The sequence below is a fragment of the Talpa occidentalis genome, unplaced genomic scaffold, assembly GCF_014898055.3.
Source record: "Talpa occidentalis isolate TD23 unplaced genomic scaffold, MPIMG_talOcc4v2.1 talOcc4.3, whole genome shotgun sequence".
In the NCBI taxonomy this organism is placed as follows: domain Eukaryota; kingdom Metazoa; phylum Chordata; class Mammalia; order Eulipotyphla; family Talpidae; genus Talpa; species Talpa occidentalis.
Genome location: NW_023603184.1, coordinates 65,231,596 through 65,250,134, shown reverse-complemented (window position 1 = coordinate 65,250,134; position 18,539 = coordinate 65,231,596). Strand labels below are relative to the sequence as shown.

The 18,539-nt window shown below is 42.7% G+C and overlaps 1 protein-coding gene across 1 annotated transcript; it reads right to left on the bottom strand.

Moving 5' to 3' along the window:
* Positions 1–859: 859 nt before the first annotated feature.
* Positions 860–17,282, bottom strand: DDX18 (DEAD-box helicase 18). Its single transcript, XM_037523247.2, has 14 exons — positions 17,141–17,282; positions 14,646–15,113; positions 14,015–14,158; positions 12,283–12,418; positions 11,819–11,919; positions 11,204–11,403; positions 10,990–11,104; positions 8,840–8,979; positions 7,889–8,050; positions 7,411–7,563; positions 6,598–6,711; positions 4,156–4,212; positions 3,642–3,819; positions 860–2,601 (listed from the first exon to the last, which is right to left on the bottom strand). The coding sequence occupies exons 1-14, from the start codon at positions 17,223–17,225 to the stop codon at positions 2,459–2,461; spliced, it is 2,196 nt and encodes a 731-aa protein (XP_037379144.1). The 5' UTR covers positions 17,226–17,282; the 3' UTR covers positions 860–2,458.
* Between the last annotated feature and the right edge of the window lie 1,257 nt (positions 17,283–18,539).

The window sequence follows — 18,539 nt, the reverse complement described above, 5'->3', positions numbered from 1 at the left end:
ACCTGCTCCTCCTCCGACACATCCCTGCCCTTACATTTCCATCCAGGCTTGGCTCCAGCTCAACCATCTTCCCTGTGAGCAGAGCAACGAGGCTGCTGGTGACGGCAGAAAAGTTGGGAAGAGCCTGCGCATTTTATCCAAGTGGGAGACATAGAAACAAAAGCTGAGGCACTGAATGTTAGGGGGTCTGAGGTTTCTATCTAGTTTCTTAATTATGAGCAACAAACTGACTCTCTAACTGATCTCAATGGAAGAGATGAATTGAAATGATGCAGGCGGCTGGAGAACCTGACTTGGAATAGCGGCAGAAACAGGTGCAGGGGGTACTGGACAGGACCACAGCCAGTTATGGCTACAATCTGGTTTATACAGCTGCAGTCTGGAAGCCACAGCTGGAACCATCTCTGGAAGCTGGATGGGGAGGAGGCTGCTACTTATTTCTGTTCTTTGGTTTTATTAGTAACTGATTTAGGCCTGCGGCAGGTATCTTTTTGTTTATTTATGCATTAAAAAGCTGGGGTCTAGGCCAGAGGTGGGGGGCGGGGCGGTGAGAGGCTTCACCAGAGACAGAGTGTGGAGCAGAACAGGTGGATCCACTGAAGTCCACTGCTGAGGGTAGCAGTGGGCAAGAAAGGAGAGGCCTGCTGTGCCATGTGGGTACCTCCCTGGCCAGGGATCTTCCAGTAGGAACAAACTTTGCACCTCTTTATTTACTTCTCACAAAATCTCTGTAGACAACCTATTCAAAAATCACTGCAGGTCAACAATGGTGTCAAGACTTGCTGAGACAAGAGCAATCTGGGACAAGCAGTTATCTAGAACCATCTAGCAGACCAAGCAAGGGTTAACAAAGCTTTTCAATAAATGAAACGCAAAACTGATGTAATTATTTAATGACATTGAAAAATGATGTTATGAAACAAGCTGATTACAAATAACGGTGAGGGTGACTTCACTTCTGATAAAAAATTAAAAGCATACAAAACACCAGGTTATATAGCAAAACATCAACATTCACTTTTGTTCAGTGATTATTCTTCCCTGGCTTTGCTTATTTTTAGAAACATGATTATTTCTGAAGCAAATGACCCCCTCCCCCGCCCCCACTTCCCAAGTTAGTGGACAGGAAACAATCATAACAAAGCCAGGAGCCCAGGAAGCAAGGTGTGAAACCCAGGTCAGGTCCAGCGAGGTGACAGTCAAGCCCAGGAGTGGAATATTGTTCACATTATTTCCTACCGGAAAGCTCTAATCTGATGTTCTCACTGTACTTATAATTTAATATCAACTAGCACAACAGAATGATGCCAGCAACTTTGGTTCTGAATCACTACAAAATATAATAACCATTTGCAGTTATAAAACACACTAGAAATACAACATAAAACACACTAGGGATTCAGAGCTCCAGCAAACCTATCTGCTTAAACCATTCTTTGCTACTTTCTGACCTCTGTGCATTTTCAATTTTTACCATAAATCTATTTTTGTTTTATGGATCTGGAAGAGGCATTTTTTTTTCTCAAAAAGATGCCAATATTAACATGCACAGCGTACTGTACGATGGACTGGCTTTGCCTTCTAAATACTACGCAGAGTTGGAAAGACTTGCCCAAATCCAAACCACCTGAAATCAACAAATTTGAATGAATTTGGTCAAATTTTTAAAAAATGGACTTTGACAGTTACCAAACGGAACACAGCAGATTATATCCCCACTGGTGTAAATGAGGCTCAAGAGCCTCAGATTTGTAGCCCTCATCCCAAACATTAGGACTGTTAAGGGTACTTTACACAAGTAATGAAAACCCACATTTCTTGTACCTTAAAGAAAAAAAAAAAAAAAAAAAGACTGAGACAGATGCACTGTTCTAAAATCTGGTGTATACAAAATCAACGCCACCTTTTACCTAAGGCATGTCTCAGTGATTTCCCAAAGCTCTTACCCTTTTATACTGCAGCATTTTCAGGAGGGGAGAAAACTACTGTAAAGGTCCAAGAATCAACCAAAACTAAAGAATAAATGGGGAGAATTTCCTCATTACCACCACCACCACCTGGCAATGTGCGGGCACCTGCCTTATAGCAGGCTGGTCACCGTGGGTGCTGCAGATGTCTTCAGACACCAGGGAGGAAAGGTATAAAAATAATTCATTAAAACAATGACGAGTTTTTGGAGAACATTTGAACTTAAAAAAAAAAAAAATTCTATTATCACAACAAAGACAAACAGATCCCCCTGCTTTGCTCTTGGGCAATCAAGGAAAACAACTCTTTTTGTATATCCCAAAACAAAAGACTTGCTGGAAATAACTGTGCTTAGTGCTTGCAACCTAAGTCAATTTATACTCTTATTTGATTGGTCCAAATCCTAACAGTACAAAAATTTCTTTGTTAGAACAAGGAAGAAAAACCCATTTTAAAACAAAGCTATTCAAGACGAAAGGAGGGTGTGTCTTCAATGAGAGAACTGCCTGCTGTCAGATGATTTCTTGCTTATGTGCTTGAAGATCTTGGACTTCTCAATTTTCTTGGCTTTCTGGTAGCCAAATCCACCACCACCTCCTCTCTTTCTCTGCTTGCCTTCATTGGTGTTGACGTCTGAAGGTGAATGTTAAGGAAATCAAGCGACACAAGAATAACTCAAGTCTACTAAGAGCTCAAACCGGGCACAATGCTGTCCCTCAATGGCATAAGCCTGTGAACCTAAGCCAGGCAATCTCATTCCAGAAAATTAGAAGTTGTCATGACCTTAGAATAAAATCAGCAGGTACTGAATAAACCCAGCTTATGATTACATTATTTTTTCCACACAAATTGCAATTACTCATAAGGAGTTAAGAGGTAAATTAGCAAGTTTATAGACCATGTTAAAAACACCTGTGTCAAAATAAATGATTTTCACCCCTGTTCAGAATGCTTTCAGAAATATTTACCCAAATGAAGTTGTTTTTTCCTTTATGTGGCTAAACCTATATTCAATGCAAAAGACATTCACTCAGTGCCAACCATGAGGATGGTGACTCAAAATTTGGTCCCATGGGTGTCACCGTCATAGCCGTAATACCAGGCCTCACTTTACCGGATTCATTTTCTTCTGTTGAAATGTGCTAACAAAGCAGACACACAAATTCCAACAGAAGCAACTAGAGATATTCCCAATCCTTCCCCTTCCATCTTGAGTAGCACTTAAATTTTATTTTCTTTTGTTGATCTTGCAGCTTCCCTGTGTGAAATCCTTCAATGGCTGAGAGGACAAACATCCTTGCAAAGGATGTTTCTTCAGCTTCAGGGCATCCTGCTCTTCCAAGTACCTTGCACAGTGAAGCCTCAGCACCACATAATCCCTGCAATGTCACCCTCTGTGCTTCTCCCCCTTGGGCACCATCTGCCAGTCAAAATTTTCTTCTGTTTTAAGGCCCAAGTCAGAAACAAGTCTTGTTTTCTGTAATCCCCAATCCTGTAACTACTCTCTGATGACCCCATGCAGGCACTGGTGGGCAGTGACTGGGACAGAACAGCTCGGCCTCCAGGCCTCAGTCAGAGCACATGCCAAACCAAGAGTAAGCTCCCATCTGCCTCCATTAAAGCGTCTGACCATTAGTCCCCAGATGAATTCAGAACAACGATGAAAAGGATACTCAAATCAACAAAAGGAGGCACCTTGAAACCGAACGACAGAGCAACTTGAGGCAAATTTAAGTTATTAACGTTAAAGATCTGTTTCAGGGAATGAGAATCATATGCTCGAATGTATGACTTATATGCTTCCTGGGCTGACTTATGAAGGAAGTAGTTCTTTTCAATCAGTTTTTCAAGCTGAAATGGAAAGGAACACTGGTTTTAGTAAAATAAATAAAGCAGGCCACACACACGTATGTATACATACATACATCAGATATATATATAAAAAACCACCCAAAACCATTCTGTAATTATATCTGTTCCTATATACTTCCTCCAAGCTTTGTAATATTTGCAAAATCAGGTTGCAGGAAGAACATCAAAGTTCTGGTGAGGCACGGACTGAAGGTGAGCACAGAATATGGTAACCAGCGACTAAGAAACAGTCCAAGGGTCTCTGTGTAAAAGGAGACCTGGAGGATAAAGAAGTTGGGCTACCTCTCACTTCTCAAATGTTTACAGAAAGCATACCTGAGACTGAATGTTAGAAATTTTGGACCAGGAAAACTCAAATTCACTTAATGGAACCTAGAAAACAAAAGCATGAAGAGAAGTAAACCAGGATGAATCAGTATTCACACTTTTAGATGAATGAAAAAAGTGACACGTGTCCACAAACGGCTGACAGGTGAAGGACCGGCCAGGGAGGGGTCCAAGACAGCTCATCGGGTGTGGAAGAGATGAGGATAAGCAGGTCCCTGCGATTCCTGTGGGACAGATATCCACTCCCTGTCTCCTAATGCCAAAGGGACAGTCTTAGCTTCCCTCTGTTAATGTCACGCAATTGTACTATGGAACTTTCCCAAAAGAAAGGTGAGGAGCTAGACAGGGACAATGAGTCAATGAAACTTTTTTTTTTTTAAAGATTTATTTATTTATGCATACAAGAACTGGGGTACAGGCCAGAAGTGCGGGGGGTGGGGTGAGAGGATTCACCAGAGACAGAGTTGGGAACGGAACAGGCAGACTGACTGAAATACACTGCTGAGGGGAGCAGCGGGCAAGACAGGAGAGGTCTGCTTAACTATGTGGGTTTCTCCCTGGCTGGGGATCAAACTTGTGCTGCAGTGGCTGCGGATTGCTTCATAGGTTGCATCTTTTTTTTTTTTTTTAAAAGATGTATGTATGTATGTATGTATGTATGTATGTATTTATGTATTTGTTTATTTATACAAGCACTGGGTACAGTGAGAAGCGCAGGAGGGTGAGAGAATTCACCAGAGCCAGAGTGGGGAGCAGAGCAGGCAGAAGGACCGAAGTACACTGCTGAGGGGAGCAGCGGGCGGCAGGAGAGGTCTGCGTGCCATGTGGGACCCTCCTCCGGTGGCCGGGGAGCAGCCGGGGATTGAACCGGTGCTGCTGAGTCTGCGGGTAGCTTCGCAACCCAGCGCTCAACCGCTGCGCCACTGGGGAGGCCCCATAGGTTGCATCTTAATCCCTTGTGCCACCAGGGAGGCCCAATGAAACTTTTCTAAGTAAGGCTCTCTACACACAACAAGCAGCCCGACGCTCAGGAGTATTGCCTGAACCACACTGCCTGTGACCGGGGTTTGTGACACCAGAGGTCACAATGACAGACTCCTCCTCCAAGAAGCATTTCTTATCAGTTATTAGATCAGTGGAAAAGTGCCAGACATGTACCAGAAGTTGGAGAGAAAATGGCTGCCCAAGTCACAGATCCTGCTCTCAGAGAGCTTGTAGTCTTGTGGGAGAGAGGACAACCTGAGGAACATTTGTGCTGTGGGAATACGGAGGGAGCTCCCAGAAGACAGCAGCTAGCTGAAACCCTATGCACCAGAGGACAGCGCAAAGGCCGAGGACTCTGGTACTGCACCTATTTGCCATCTTGCACCTGGCGAGGCCAGGGAGGAAGAAAACACCAAGGAGAAAGCCTGACGAGCACTCCCAAGATCTCCCAAGAGCAAAGCATTTCCCATTCCGTTTAGGCCTCTGGCTGTCTACCCACACTCCCAAGCAACAAAGGGAACACAGGATTCTAATGATACAATTTTTGGTGGGATAGGGTGAGGTCAAAGGCAGATGTGGGTAGATTGGAGGGTGATCAGAAAGGAAATGGAGAAACTATAAACCAGTTTTCCAGAAAACGATAGACTGAAGAATGGTAACCTGCAGTGAGTCGCCATGCTAGAGAGAGTGGCAGGAGAACAGATTTAGGGTTGAAGTTCCTTTTACTTTAGTGAGAGACATGGATGATGAAAGTGCTAACTGTAGGGGAGAGACTGAAGGCAAAACAGTGTTGATGAATAAGGGATACAAGGAGGCAGAGAAGGGGAGGAGATGGATTGCCCACTGCTCCAGGTGAGGTGAGAGGGAGAGACGGTGGGATGAAGAGGCAGAGAAGGGCCTCCTTGGTGGTGCAACGGGTTAAGATGCAAACTATGAAGCTATCCACAGCCACTGCAGCACGAGTTCGATCCCTGGCCAGGGAGATAACCACATGGTGCAGCAGACCTCTCCCGTTGCTCCCCTCAGCAGTGTATTTCAGTCAGTCTGCGTGTTCTGTTCCCCACTCTGTCTCTGGTGAATCCTCTCACTGCCCCCCCCCTCCATACCCCAGTTCTTATATTCATAAATAAATAAATCTTAAAAAAAAAAAAGAGGCAGAGAAGACTGGAGGAGGGGAGCAGAAGCAGAGTGAGCAGATGTGAGGGAGCATGAAAGGAGCGAGGAAGGGTTCACACAGGGCTGGGCAGTTCCTCTGTTCCCTTCCTGGGCCAGACCCACATTGGCCTTATCTGCTCCGCTGCTGCTACCACTTCTCTAACTGTACTACACTCACGACTCCTAAGATGCAGCTGGACACCGTGCTTCGGGACATCACACTGGCAAGTAACTCCTATCAAGAGTATCAAGTGTATTCCCAACTTAGGACTTACCAAGCAAAGCTCTTACCTTGGATTGCTTCAAGTAACGAAGGAAACCCAATTCTTCTGGGCGCAGAATGAGCAAAGCATGTCCCCTTCCGTTTAGGCCTCTTGCTGTTCTTCCCACACGATGTATATATTCCTTTGTTGGGAAAAGAAAATGAGTTAACACGGGAACTTGTTAAGATGTCTGCATTTCCAGAGCTTGCTCATAGTGGATAGAAGTGTGTCTGCACATCTGTATGAAATGGCAGCCCAACCTCAAGGCTGTGCCACACAGCTACCACCATTGTCCAAAGTCAGTCACCATTTCTGTCTGCAGGCACCACCCCCAAAGAGGTCTAAGAGGAAAATGACCGAGGTTAAAGGAAGACAGGACATGACATCCACAGAAACTCTAATAAAATGACCTATTAAGAGAGCTACATCTTCAAAATGGCTTTCTCAAACACATTTAAATGCTGGGCTGACAACTCATATAATCTATTAATTGTTTAAAACACTTAAAGCTTGTTCCACTACATATACTACAGACACTTATAGAGCTTTGTAAGCAAATTTTATTTCCTTTTGACACCTATTGTTTTTAAGAGATGGTTCTAGGACATACACTCCTAAACTCACGTTCCCTTGTGGCCTCTCAAAAATCTCTCTGCACATGCCCTTTAGGTCCCACCAAAATCCCAAGTGCGATCAGCACCAGAAAAATACTGCAGTCACTGTACAGGAAAACGTGGTGCCAGTCACTAAGGGACACACCTTTGACTGTGAAATGTGCCTGGGAGTCAGTGAGGTCCTTAAGGTAGAGCCATTCAGGAGAAACCACAAAGAGGCCAGTTACCTTGGGGTCATCAGGAGGGTCATACTGAACAATCCAGTCAACTTCAGGAATATCCAGCCCTCTAGCTGCTACATCTGTACACAGGAGTATCCCTGAATCCGCATTGCAGAACTGGAAGAACGTGGTTGTTCGCTTGTTTTGCTTCTGCTTCCCCTAGAATCAAATAAAATATCCATTAGAGTGGGAACCTTGAAGCTGTCTCTGCGGTGCCCAGATGAAGAAACTCAAACCGTGGAGCTGCTAACCTGATTTATTTCAGGTTTACTCTTTGGCTTATGTCCTATTAAGTGGAAGACATCCCTTACTGCGTTGTAGTCCTCATCCCTCCAGGCCAAGCAAAGGTCCCTCCACAGAGGATCTATCACCCAATGCTGGTCAAACTACTTAGAGTTATGATTAGCAAAGTAACACCTCAAACTGCACCACCTATACAACTCGCTCAGCATAACCTATTTTTAATAAACTCATAATCACGTACATGAATGGCCAAAACAGGCAAATCGATGTAGTTCAGCAGCTCATAGTGGTATTTCACAGATTTACAGGATGAAAAGAAGACCATTAATTTCTTCTTTCGATTCTTCTTAAGGAAAGTGAAGAGTAGAAGGAATCTCTTTTCGGAAGGACAAACAACATATCCCTAGAAGTGGTTCAGGTAAAGAGAGACAAAATGATAGACACTTCAGCTTTATGAACCAATATAGTATGATATTGAGCATAAACTACATACAGCATAATTACTGTTTTCATTATAACAGAGCATTCCTAAAACAATGCCAATTTTAGCTTTTGATTACTTTTACTGGCTGCAATAAATGAATACTTAATACTTTACATACTTCTGAGATTATTCATTATCAAAAATTCTTATAACCATAATTTATTAACATATCTATTATTTGGGACCTCCAAAGCATATCAGTGACTCATTTAAGTTTTCTAACTGGAAGATCTCAGTAATCACAGCTTACGTGCACTATCCTAAACAAGTTAACAAGGTTGAGCAACTTTTTTTAAAATCAAAAAAAAAAGACTCAACCGTAAAGTCTTATGTACGATCTACCTACTCTGGATCTTTGTCACCTCATTTCCAATCTTCCATAGCTACATACCTGAAACCAGTCTATCTTCTATCTCACCGATCTTATAGCAAGAGATTTCTGTTGTTGGCTGCATCTAGCAGTGATTAATAATGCCTCCCAGGTGGCAAATTGTTAAGATAAAGAGTAAAGACAGCTGATTCAATTTCTCAGAGTTCAAGAGATAAAACATGAGCAGTCAGAGACTCAAAACCCAAGTTTAGTATATTTGAATTAAAAGTTCATTAACCCATCTTCTTTCTGGATGATCTGCTGAAGAAATCCTAAAAAACTGTAAGGAAATATCAAAAGAGATACTTAAAATTTAAGATATTGACAAAAAAAAGTACCTGCTCAAGACCATCCACTGTTGCATTAGCTTTATCATCATCAACACCAACATACAATGGCTCCTTTTTCAGAGAAATCCGCGCCAGATCTTCAACTTTCCGAGTTTGCGTTGCAGAAAAGAGCATGGTCTGTCTACGTGCTAAAAGCAGATACACATAAAAATAATCTTTCAGGGATTCTTTATAATTGCTTCACAAATACATGTGCCCCAAGGAGAACTAGCAAGAATGGGAGAGGCGCTATTGCTAGAGGTATTAAAAGGCTAAGGGTAAATAATCATGATCGTGTCCATAAATTTGACAACTTAGATAAGTGGACAATTTCCTTGAAAGACAAATTGCTAAAGTTTACTCAAGAAGAAATAGAAAACCAGAACAGTCTTACATATATTAAAGAAAATATATTTAAAATAATCATGCAAAGAAAATGCTACTCCAATGGCCTCCAATGGGGAATTCTAGCACACATTTAGGAAGAAATATCACCAATTCTTCACAAACTCCACAGGACATTTCAAAATGCACTGGACAAAATTACACAACTATTTCTGACTAACGGGTAACTGCAAAAAAAAAATTATAGCTGATACCATATTTCATGATAAAAGACTGAATGTTTTCCTCCATTAAGGTGAAGAATAAGGCACAGATGGCCTCTCTTGCCACTTCTAGTTAGTATTATATTAGCAGTCCTGGTGAGTGCAAGCAGTAGATTAAGTAAAACATTTTATTTACTTTTTAATTTGTAAATGACATGACTGCCTATTTAGCAAATCCAATGGCTAAGATAATCTGAAAGGTCATATTGAACAATCTAGTTGAGTAATCATTACTTTGCCACATACAGAATCAATATACAAAAATCAACTGTATCCACATGCACAAATAATGATTTGAAATAAAAAAATTAATGAAACATTAGGGATGATTCTGACAAAGGATGTGTAAAAACTAGTACAATGAAAACTCTAAAACATTGTTAAGATGAACTCAAGAGCTAATAAATGGAGATACACCTTATTCACAGATCAAGTGATTCAATATTGTCTTGTACCAATCATCTTTATTCAATACACTCCTAATCAATATCTCAGATGATTTGTTTAGGGGATGGGAACTGACAAACTGATTTGAAAATTGATATAGACATGCAAAGGGCAAGAACAGTCAAAATAACTGAGTAAGTGGCACTCTTGCACACTGCTGAAGGGATTACAAAATGATATGAATTAAACATACACCAGTCACTCCATTCCTAGCTACTCAAGACAAAATATATGCTCAGAAAAAGTGCTATATATGAATGTTCACAGCAACTTTACTTGTAATAGCCTAAACCTTTAAATACCACAATCAGCAATCAACAGTTGAATGAATAAACAAGATGGGGTATTTCACAAACCGAGTAAGTACTGATACATGCGGTAGGATAGATGATGGATCACTAAAAAATTTGCAGAGCAAAAGAATCAGACAAAAAGAGCAATACAGTATGATTCCTTTCACATAAATCTCGAGAAAATACAACTGATCTACAGTGACAGCTAGCTGACTGACAGTCCCTTGGGAGAGAGGTGTGACTGAGAGATGGAATGAAAGGAATACAAAGGGATGACGGAATACAAAGGCACACAAAGAAATTTTTGAGGGTTATGGAGACGTTCACTGTATTGACTGATGTTTTCAGACTAAACATGTCAAAACACACCAAACTGTACATTTAAAATGTGTTCAAGACCATTAGTGAATTGTATGCCAAGAGAGCATTAAAAAAAATCACAATGAATGGAGTCATGGACTTATTACAGACATAAACAGTTTTTAATGTAATTATAACCACGGTATGCACAATTCAAATAAAACACAGCAGGCAACAAGTCTATTGCTACCTGGGAGATGCAACATGAGCTAAGATAATGTGAGACAGGAGGGAGAAAGTGGGGAGTTAATGAGATATGTCAGGAAGGCTGAACTCTAAAATAGTAAAAGCACAGTATTTAAGGATGCTGGATTTATATTGCAAACTACCTTTTAGGTTAAATGGAACAATTACTTCACTTGCCTACGCTATAAATATCTAGTATTTGCATAGGCACATATCTCACCTACTCCTAAGTTTTTACAAACCACATGCCATGCCACCTACTTACTTGGCAGAAGTTTAATAATTTGCTTTAATTCCTCTTCAAATCCAACATCCAAGATCCGATCAGCTTCATCAATAACCAGACACTGGAGGTTTTTATACATAAACCCTGGGGTATTCTAATAAGACAGAGGACAAAGACAACTATTAGCTGTCAGGTTTATATTTCACTTGAGACAATGAGACAGGTCCAGTACTACCTAAGAGAGTTCCCTTACTTGCATATGGTCCAGGAGACGACCCGGTGTGGCCACGATGATGTTGATCCCATTAGCAAGCTTCTGTGCTTCTGCAGATCTATTGCTGCCACCCATTATTAACCCATACGTGTGAACATGGTGAGTCATCAGCTCCTTAAGAACACCAAAAGTTTGCATGGCCAGTTCCCTAGTAGGTGAGAGGATAAGGACTCCTGTTCCTAAACCACAAAAAATGAAATATGTTTGTAAAAAATCTAATTGAGTTACCACAAGTCCACAGCAGTTACATTCAACTTCTAGTGAAATGATGGCTGAAATAATCAGATCAGGGCCTCCCGGTGGTGCAGCGGTTGAGCGCTGGGTTGCCAAGCTGCCCGCAGCCTCTGCAGCGCCGGTTCGATCCCTGGCTGCTCCCCGGCCACCGGAGGAGGGTCCCACATGGCGCGCAGACCTCTCCTGCCGCCCGCTGCTCCCCTCAGCAGTGTACTTCGGTCCTTCTGCCTGCTCTGCTCCCCGCTCTGGCTCTGGTGAATTCTCTCACCCTCCCGCACTTCTGACTGTACCCAGTGCTTGTATAAATAAATAAATAAATATTTAAAAAAAAAAAAAAAAATAATCAGATCAAAGGCTTACCATTCCGGGGCATGAACTTCAATTTAACAATGAGTTCCACTGCAGGGATGAGAAAGGCAAGGGTTTTGCCACTACCTGTTTTTGCAGCTGCTAGAAGATCCCTAAATATCAAAAAGAGAAAGAAGACATTCGATCTACTAATTCAGTACTTATTTAGGAAATACTTTTCATGTACTACCACATGTTTTAGGCACTAAAGATGGAACATGAAAAAGAAGGACAAGGTCCCTACCTTCTCATCACTGAAATCTATCACCTGGGTCGGAATCTATCACTTCTGGGTCGGAAATAACCCAGAAGTAAGAACAGTGCTATAAATCAGAAGTAAGCTTTCTCCAAATATCAGTAACTTAAGCCTTTAATGCAGGTAATCCAACACAGTGTAAAATCAACAATGTTTTAATTCTTTTAATGTAGCACTACGGATTGAAACACTAATGCTTAAACATCACTGTTAATCATACCTGCCTTCCAGAAGTGGTCTGATACTTTTATGTTGAATTTCAGTCATGTTTGTAAAGCCCATTTCTTTTATTGCCCTCAGAGTGTTCTCATTGACAAGATTAGCTAGAGAAGCAAACGAAGTATCCTCAAAAGCTCCTAAAGAGAAGACAATTTATCATTAACAAATTTATCTTTTGATTGTTAATAGTCATCTATCTAAATTACTTTTGCTGATTGCACTTCTGGGTTGGAATCAAGCTTGGACGCACATCTTCCAGTGAGAAGAGACTAAACCACAACCATTACTATATAATATTAAGAGAACAACTTAAACCTTTGAAGTTTCTTCACTGCTGATGGCTGTTTATATAGTCTAGTGTCTATACTGTCACAAAATAACAAGGGATGGGTACCCGTTGTCTTCTGAGTATGAAGTTTATTAAAAGAATAGCTAAGGGCCTCCCTGGTTGCGCAGCAGATTGAGCGCAGCGCTGTGAAGCTGTCCACAGCCTCTGTGGCGCGGGTTCGATTCTTGGCCTGCCAAGGAGAAACCCACATGGTGTGGCAGACCTCCTGCCTCGCTTGCTGCTCCCCTCAGCAGTGTATTACAGTCTGTCTGCCAGTTCTGCTCCCAGCTCTCTCTGGTGAATCCTCTCACCCTCCCGCGCCTCTGACCTGTACCCTAGTTCTTGTATAAACAAATAAATCTAAAAAAAAAAAAAAAAAAAGAATAGCTAATCTCATTTCCCAAAGATTAATTGGTAAGAGTCAGAGAGTCAGATAGAGACTATAAAACTTATCAACGGGGCAGTGGTTCTTTACAGGGAAAGGGCATCAAGGGCATCAAAACTACCCCAGGATCTCCCCACCCCCACACATCCTGGTAGTAACCCAAGTATTGTTAACACTGACACTAAAGATGTTTTGGGTTAGACAATTCTTTGTGAGAGGTGGTCCTTATGCATTACAGTATGCCCTGTGGTACTCCTGAACTATACCCTAGATGCCAGTAGCCAGCCTTCAGTTCTGGCAACCAAAAATGTTGGTGGCCAACCCTCACTGATTTGCCAGGGACAGAGGAGGTACATGGCTCCCAGGACTTTCAACACTAAAACTAGCAAATTCTTGGCAAACTGGCATGAGCCGGCCACCTTACCTGGGAGGCAAAACTTCCCTGCTAGAAGCACTGCCATAACTATGCAATTTTAATAAAGTAGGCCTGGGGTTGGGCCTCAGTATTTTAACAACCACCCAAACCAAACAACTCAATAACTACTATGCATGGGAGCATGGGGTGAGATGGGAGAGGTCTCTCGTCTAGACACTTGATTTTACAGATAAAGATAAAACACCAAAGGAGGTCATCTCAGCACATGTCCCTCCCCACAATGTTAATTTTATCACACTTTTCTTAGTAGTAAATAAGCCAGCATCAAACTCAACTCCAGACTTTTAGTCCAATGACTTCCTTGCTACAAAGTGGAACAAGCTTCAGAAAATCACAAATCAAAGGAACAAAGGGTCCTAGAAGCTGTGTACAGATCAAAATATTCAGGATTAGGAATGGAGAAAGAAATTAGAGGAGAAACAAGAACTAAGGGACACAAAGTACAAGATAAAAAGCAGGGGAAAGATACATAAACACACTTATTTTCTCCAGGTAAGTGAAAAGTAACAATTGAATCATCAAATCTTATATTCCAGAAGGGCACACATTTTAAAGATCTAGTTGAAAAACTTCCTGTAGGTTACCTGTCAGTCCCAGAGGTAGACTGGGCACCTCACTGTCCTCTTCCTCGTCACCTGGCTTCTCCACACTGTCTTCTGCTTCTTCAGGAGCCTCCTGGGCATCTTCTTCAGATTCACCTTTGTCTTCAATTTTTGCTTTTTTGGTATCTTTGGTTTTAAAGATTAAAAAATATTTTTTTTTCTTAAAATTAACAGTATCATATATATCACAAAATAAAAGATGTGTGATGCAACGAGGTGTATTTTCAAAAGCTTAATACATTATTCACTTTTAATTTACTAAGGATTTTTTTTCATGATTAAAGATCTGGTTAACTTTAAAAACGAGGGGAATGATGCAGAATGCAGATTTGCCAACAAAACTTCACCTTCTAGGCTTAATATATTATGCCATTGAAAAATGATCGGGGGGGCTCCCTGGTGGCGCAAGAGGTTAAGATGCAGGACATGCTGCTCAATATACTGAAGTTAATATCCCCCCAGCGTTCCCTTTAGCTAAGAGGATAGTTTCTGCTCTACTTACACATCCAGGAGATTCCTGCACATTGTGGGACACACTAATGAAAGGAAGGTGTGATGGCAACTGTGAGAAACTGCTTGAATGGTTGAAGTTCAGAGAAAACAAAGCACCTACCAGGTCCAGCATCATCCACTATCTTTCTCTTTTTCTTCTTCTTTCTCTTCTTCTTTGATTCTGGATTAGGAGTTTGTGTTGGTGCTTCACCATTGGTTAACACGGTAGATTTCTTAGGGGATTTAACTTTCACATTTTCTACAGCTTCTTTAGCTACATCCCCATTTTGGGTTTCTGACAAACCCATTTTTGGAGATCGTTTGAGGGATTTTTTAACTTTTACATTTTTCATTGTCTCTTTAGACACATCTCCATTTTGGGTTTCTGACAAGCCCACTTTCATAGATTGTTTGAGGGATTTTTTAACTTTTACTTTTTTCACTGTCTCGTTAGACACATCTCCATTTTGGGCTCCTGGCAAGTCCACATTCATAGACTGTTTTAAGGATTTTTTGACTTTTTCACCGCCGACGGTTTCTTCAGACACATTTCCATTTTGACTTTCTGACAGACTCGCCAATGAAGCCCCTTAAAAAAAAAAAAAGCGCATTATAATAAAGGGGAGGTTTACTTAGAAAGGTTCACTTTTTTACCAAGTAAAAAAGTCCGTGGATTTCAGGGCTGAAATTATGTGGTTTCCCTTTCATGTGCATTATTACACTTTCAATTTTATTACAGAAAAAGAAAAATCCTTAAAGGAAAAATGCTGGAAAAGGAAAGCTGCAAAGATTTTTAACTTCAAAACACCACTTCTCTGACCTTAAGGATTTAAAAGTCCATGACAGAATAACTTCAATGAGGTTAAATAATTAACAGGGTCAGACAATGGTGTTTACAAAATACACACTTTAATATTAGGTATTTGATGAACACAAAACTAGTTGGTATAGTGAAACAGATTTACATCTTACACAAGCAAAGTTTCTCAACTTCAAAACACTCAAAACTCAATTTTTCTAAATGGCACTGAATCACAAATTTTATTGATGAAACCACTATTCACCCCCAATATTTATCATATAAGTGCCTTAGACTGTCTTTACAAAAAGCTTCCCTGTTTACTATAGGAAAATATTGCAATTTACTCAAATTGTTAGCTATGCCTCTATCAAGAAGTAGTAATGCTGTATTTTGTTCATAGGAAGGGGTAATATAAAGGAATTTCAGTAACATTCGTAAAGCCTACAATTCTGCTATCTCTTTCAGGGATTTCTTTCAACTTCTGTTGAAAACCAACTGGGGTAAAGCAAGATGCCCCCAACGTTGCTCTAATTAGGTATATTCTATACAAGACCCCAAAAGGAAACATAAAACCTTCCAGATCTCCACCCACTGTCAAGAAATTAGGACAGCAAATAGGTAGGCAATAAAAATCTTTCATTCGTATAAAATCCTTTCCATGTAAATCTTTGTGAAGGAGACAAATAAGGAGACAATCTCAAGAATTTGTAACCTGAGGTTGGGAGTGATGAGAAGATAGGGCATAAGAGACTGTGTGTTCCTCGTGAGCAATAAGACCCCGATTGGAAGGTGAAGGAAGTTGAGATAAGAAAGAAGATGGGTAAGGCTTGGAAATGGTACCGGAAAGGTGTATGAAGAATGACACTTTTGTTTGCAAGAAATACAGACATTCTGGGCCTCCCTGGCGGCGCAGTGGGTTGCGTGCAGCGCTGTGAAGCTATCTGCAATCTCTGAAGTGCGGGTTCGATTCCCTGCCGGCCGGGGAGATATCCACATGGTGCAGCAGACCTCCCCTAACTCTCCCATTGCTCCCCTCAGCAGTGTAGCTCAGTCAACCCACTTGTTCTGCTCCCCACTGTCTCCGGTGAATCCTCTCACCCCCCACACCTCTGGCCTGTACCCCAGTTATTGTATAAATAATAAAAAAAAGAAATATAAACATTTAAGGCCTTCCTGGTGGCGTAGCGGGTTGAACGCAGCGCGGGTTCCATTCTCAGCTGGCCATGGAGGTACCCACGTGGCCTGGCAGACCTCTCCGGTCTCCCAGCTGCTCCCCTCAGCAGTGTATTTCAGCAGAGCTGCCTGTTCTGTTCCCTGCTCTGTCTCTGGTGACTCTCTCACCCCCCGCACTCCTGGCCTATACCCCAGCTCTTGTATAAATAAATCAAATCTTAAAAGGAAATACAGACATTTAATAGATGACATGAAAAATCATGAGGACGTTGCACGTGTCTGCCTGGAACAGGGGGGAGGGAGCGGGGAGGACGAGGGCCCTGAGGGTGGTGAGCAGGAGCCAGAACCCGGAGGTGTGAGTGGAAAAGGCGGGTTTGCTAGAAGCAGGACGGGGCTCGGGGTGGGGGGGGGGGGCTCGCCGTCCATGTGTGGGACACCCCGGGGTTCAGGGAGCCGGCGGCAGGTGCGGGCCCCGCGGCGAGCGCGCCGGCGGCTGTCCCGGCCGCCCTGTCCCGTGGGACGCGGCACACTCCCCCGGGGCGGTGTCGGAGCCACAAGGGGGTTCGGGGCGCCTCTGCGCCCCGCTGCTCCGGCCCAAGGGGGTCCCCGCAGCCAGCGGAGCCGCCGCGGGCGCCTCTCACCCTGCAGCTTCAGGTTCCGCTGGCGCAACTTGAGGTTCCGCTTCTCGATCTTCCTGCGCAGCAGCTTCATCGGCAGGTGGGACATGATGCTGGCGACGCGCCCTCACCGGCGCCCGGGCCCGGCTCCCCGCAAGTCGGTCGCAGCCCGCGCAGCCGCACATGCGCCCAGGGCGCCCCGCGGCCTCAGGGCGGAAGTGCGCTCGGCGGAAACGCTTCCGGCTGGCGCGTGGTCTTGACGGCGGGGAAGGGGCTGTGTGCAGCGCCCCCTGGGGGAGCGGAGGTCAGACTGCGCGCCGCGTGCACACTGCGCCAGAGCTGGCCGCGCTGCGGGGCGTTGCAAGTTCTGGTTGTTTGAGCCACCCCGAAGGGAATGAAGAAACAGGAGCAGAGGGCCTTGGGCTGTCTCCTACCCGCTTAAGATCCTGGATATGATCCAGCAATTCCACTCCTAGGTATTTACCCAGAGGACACAGAAACGTCAATTCCAAAGGGCACCTGCACCCCTATGTTTATAGCAGCACTGTTTACAATAGCTAAGCTTTGGAAACAGCCCAAATGCCCAAAAATAGATGACTGGATCAAGAAGATGTGGTACATATACACCATGGAATATTACTCAGCATTCAAAAAAGATAAACACATGCAGTTTGCAGCAACATGTATGGAGCTAGAAGGGATCATGCTCAGCGAAATAAGCCAGAAAGAAAAAGAAAAATACCGGATGGTCTCACTCATAGCAGGAATCTAGAAAACTTAAATAAGGGACCAGGAAAATGAATGACTATAAGAAAGAAAATATCAAAATCAACAAAAAACTATGAACCAGAGACACTCTATGGGGGGTGGGGGACTGTGAAAGGAGGCTTGGGGTCAAAATAAGGGGGTTGTAATTGTATGGGGAATATAAAAATAAAATTTAAATTAAAAAAAGATATTACAACAACAACAACAAAAAGATCCTGGATGATTAGGAAATTGAATGAAACTAAACTTGTTTGACATTCGCCTTAGTGAGAAATATCGACGTGCACGCATACACAGAACTTTTCTTAAAGAAACACTCTTACTCTTGAGTTTCATTCTGATTTTTGTCCCTCCATGCCACTCCAAATTAGCCCATTATTAGTCTATTAAACATTCTGATGATTATGCTTTTTTTAAAATAGATTTATCTTTTATTTATGCATACAAGAGCTGGGGTATAGGTCAGAGATGTGGGAGATGATAGGATTCACTAGAGACAGAGTGGGGTGCAGAACAGGCAGATTGACTGAAATACACTGCTGAGGGGTCTGCTGCACCATGTGGGTTAGATCCCTGGCAGGGGATTGAACTCGTGCTGCAGTGGCTGCTGATAGCTTCACAGTGCTGCAACTTAACCCCTGTGCCACCAGGGAGG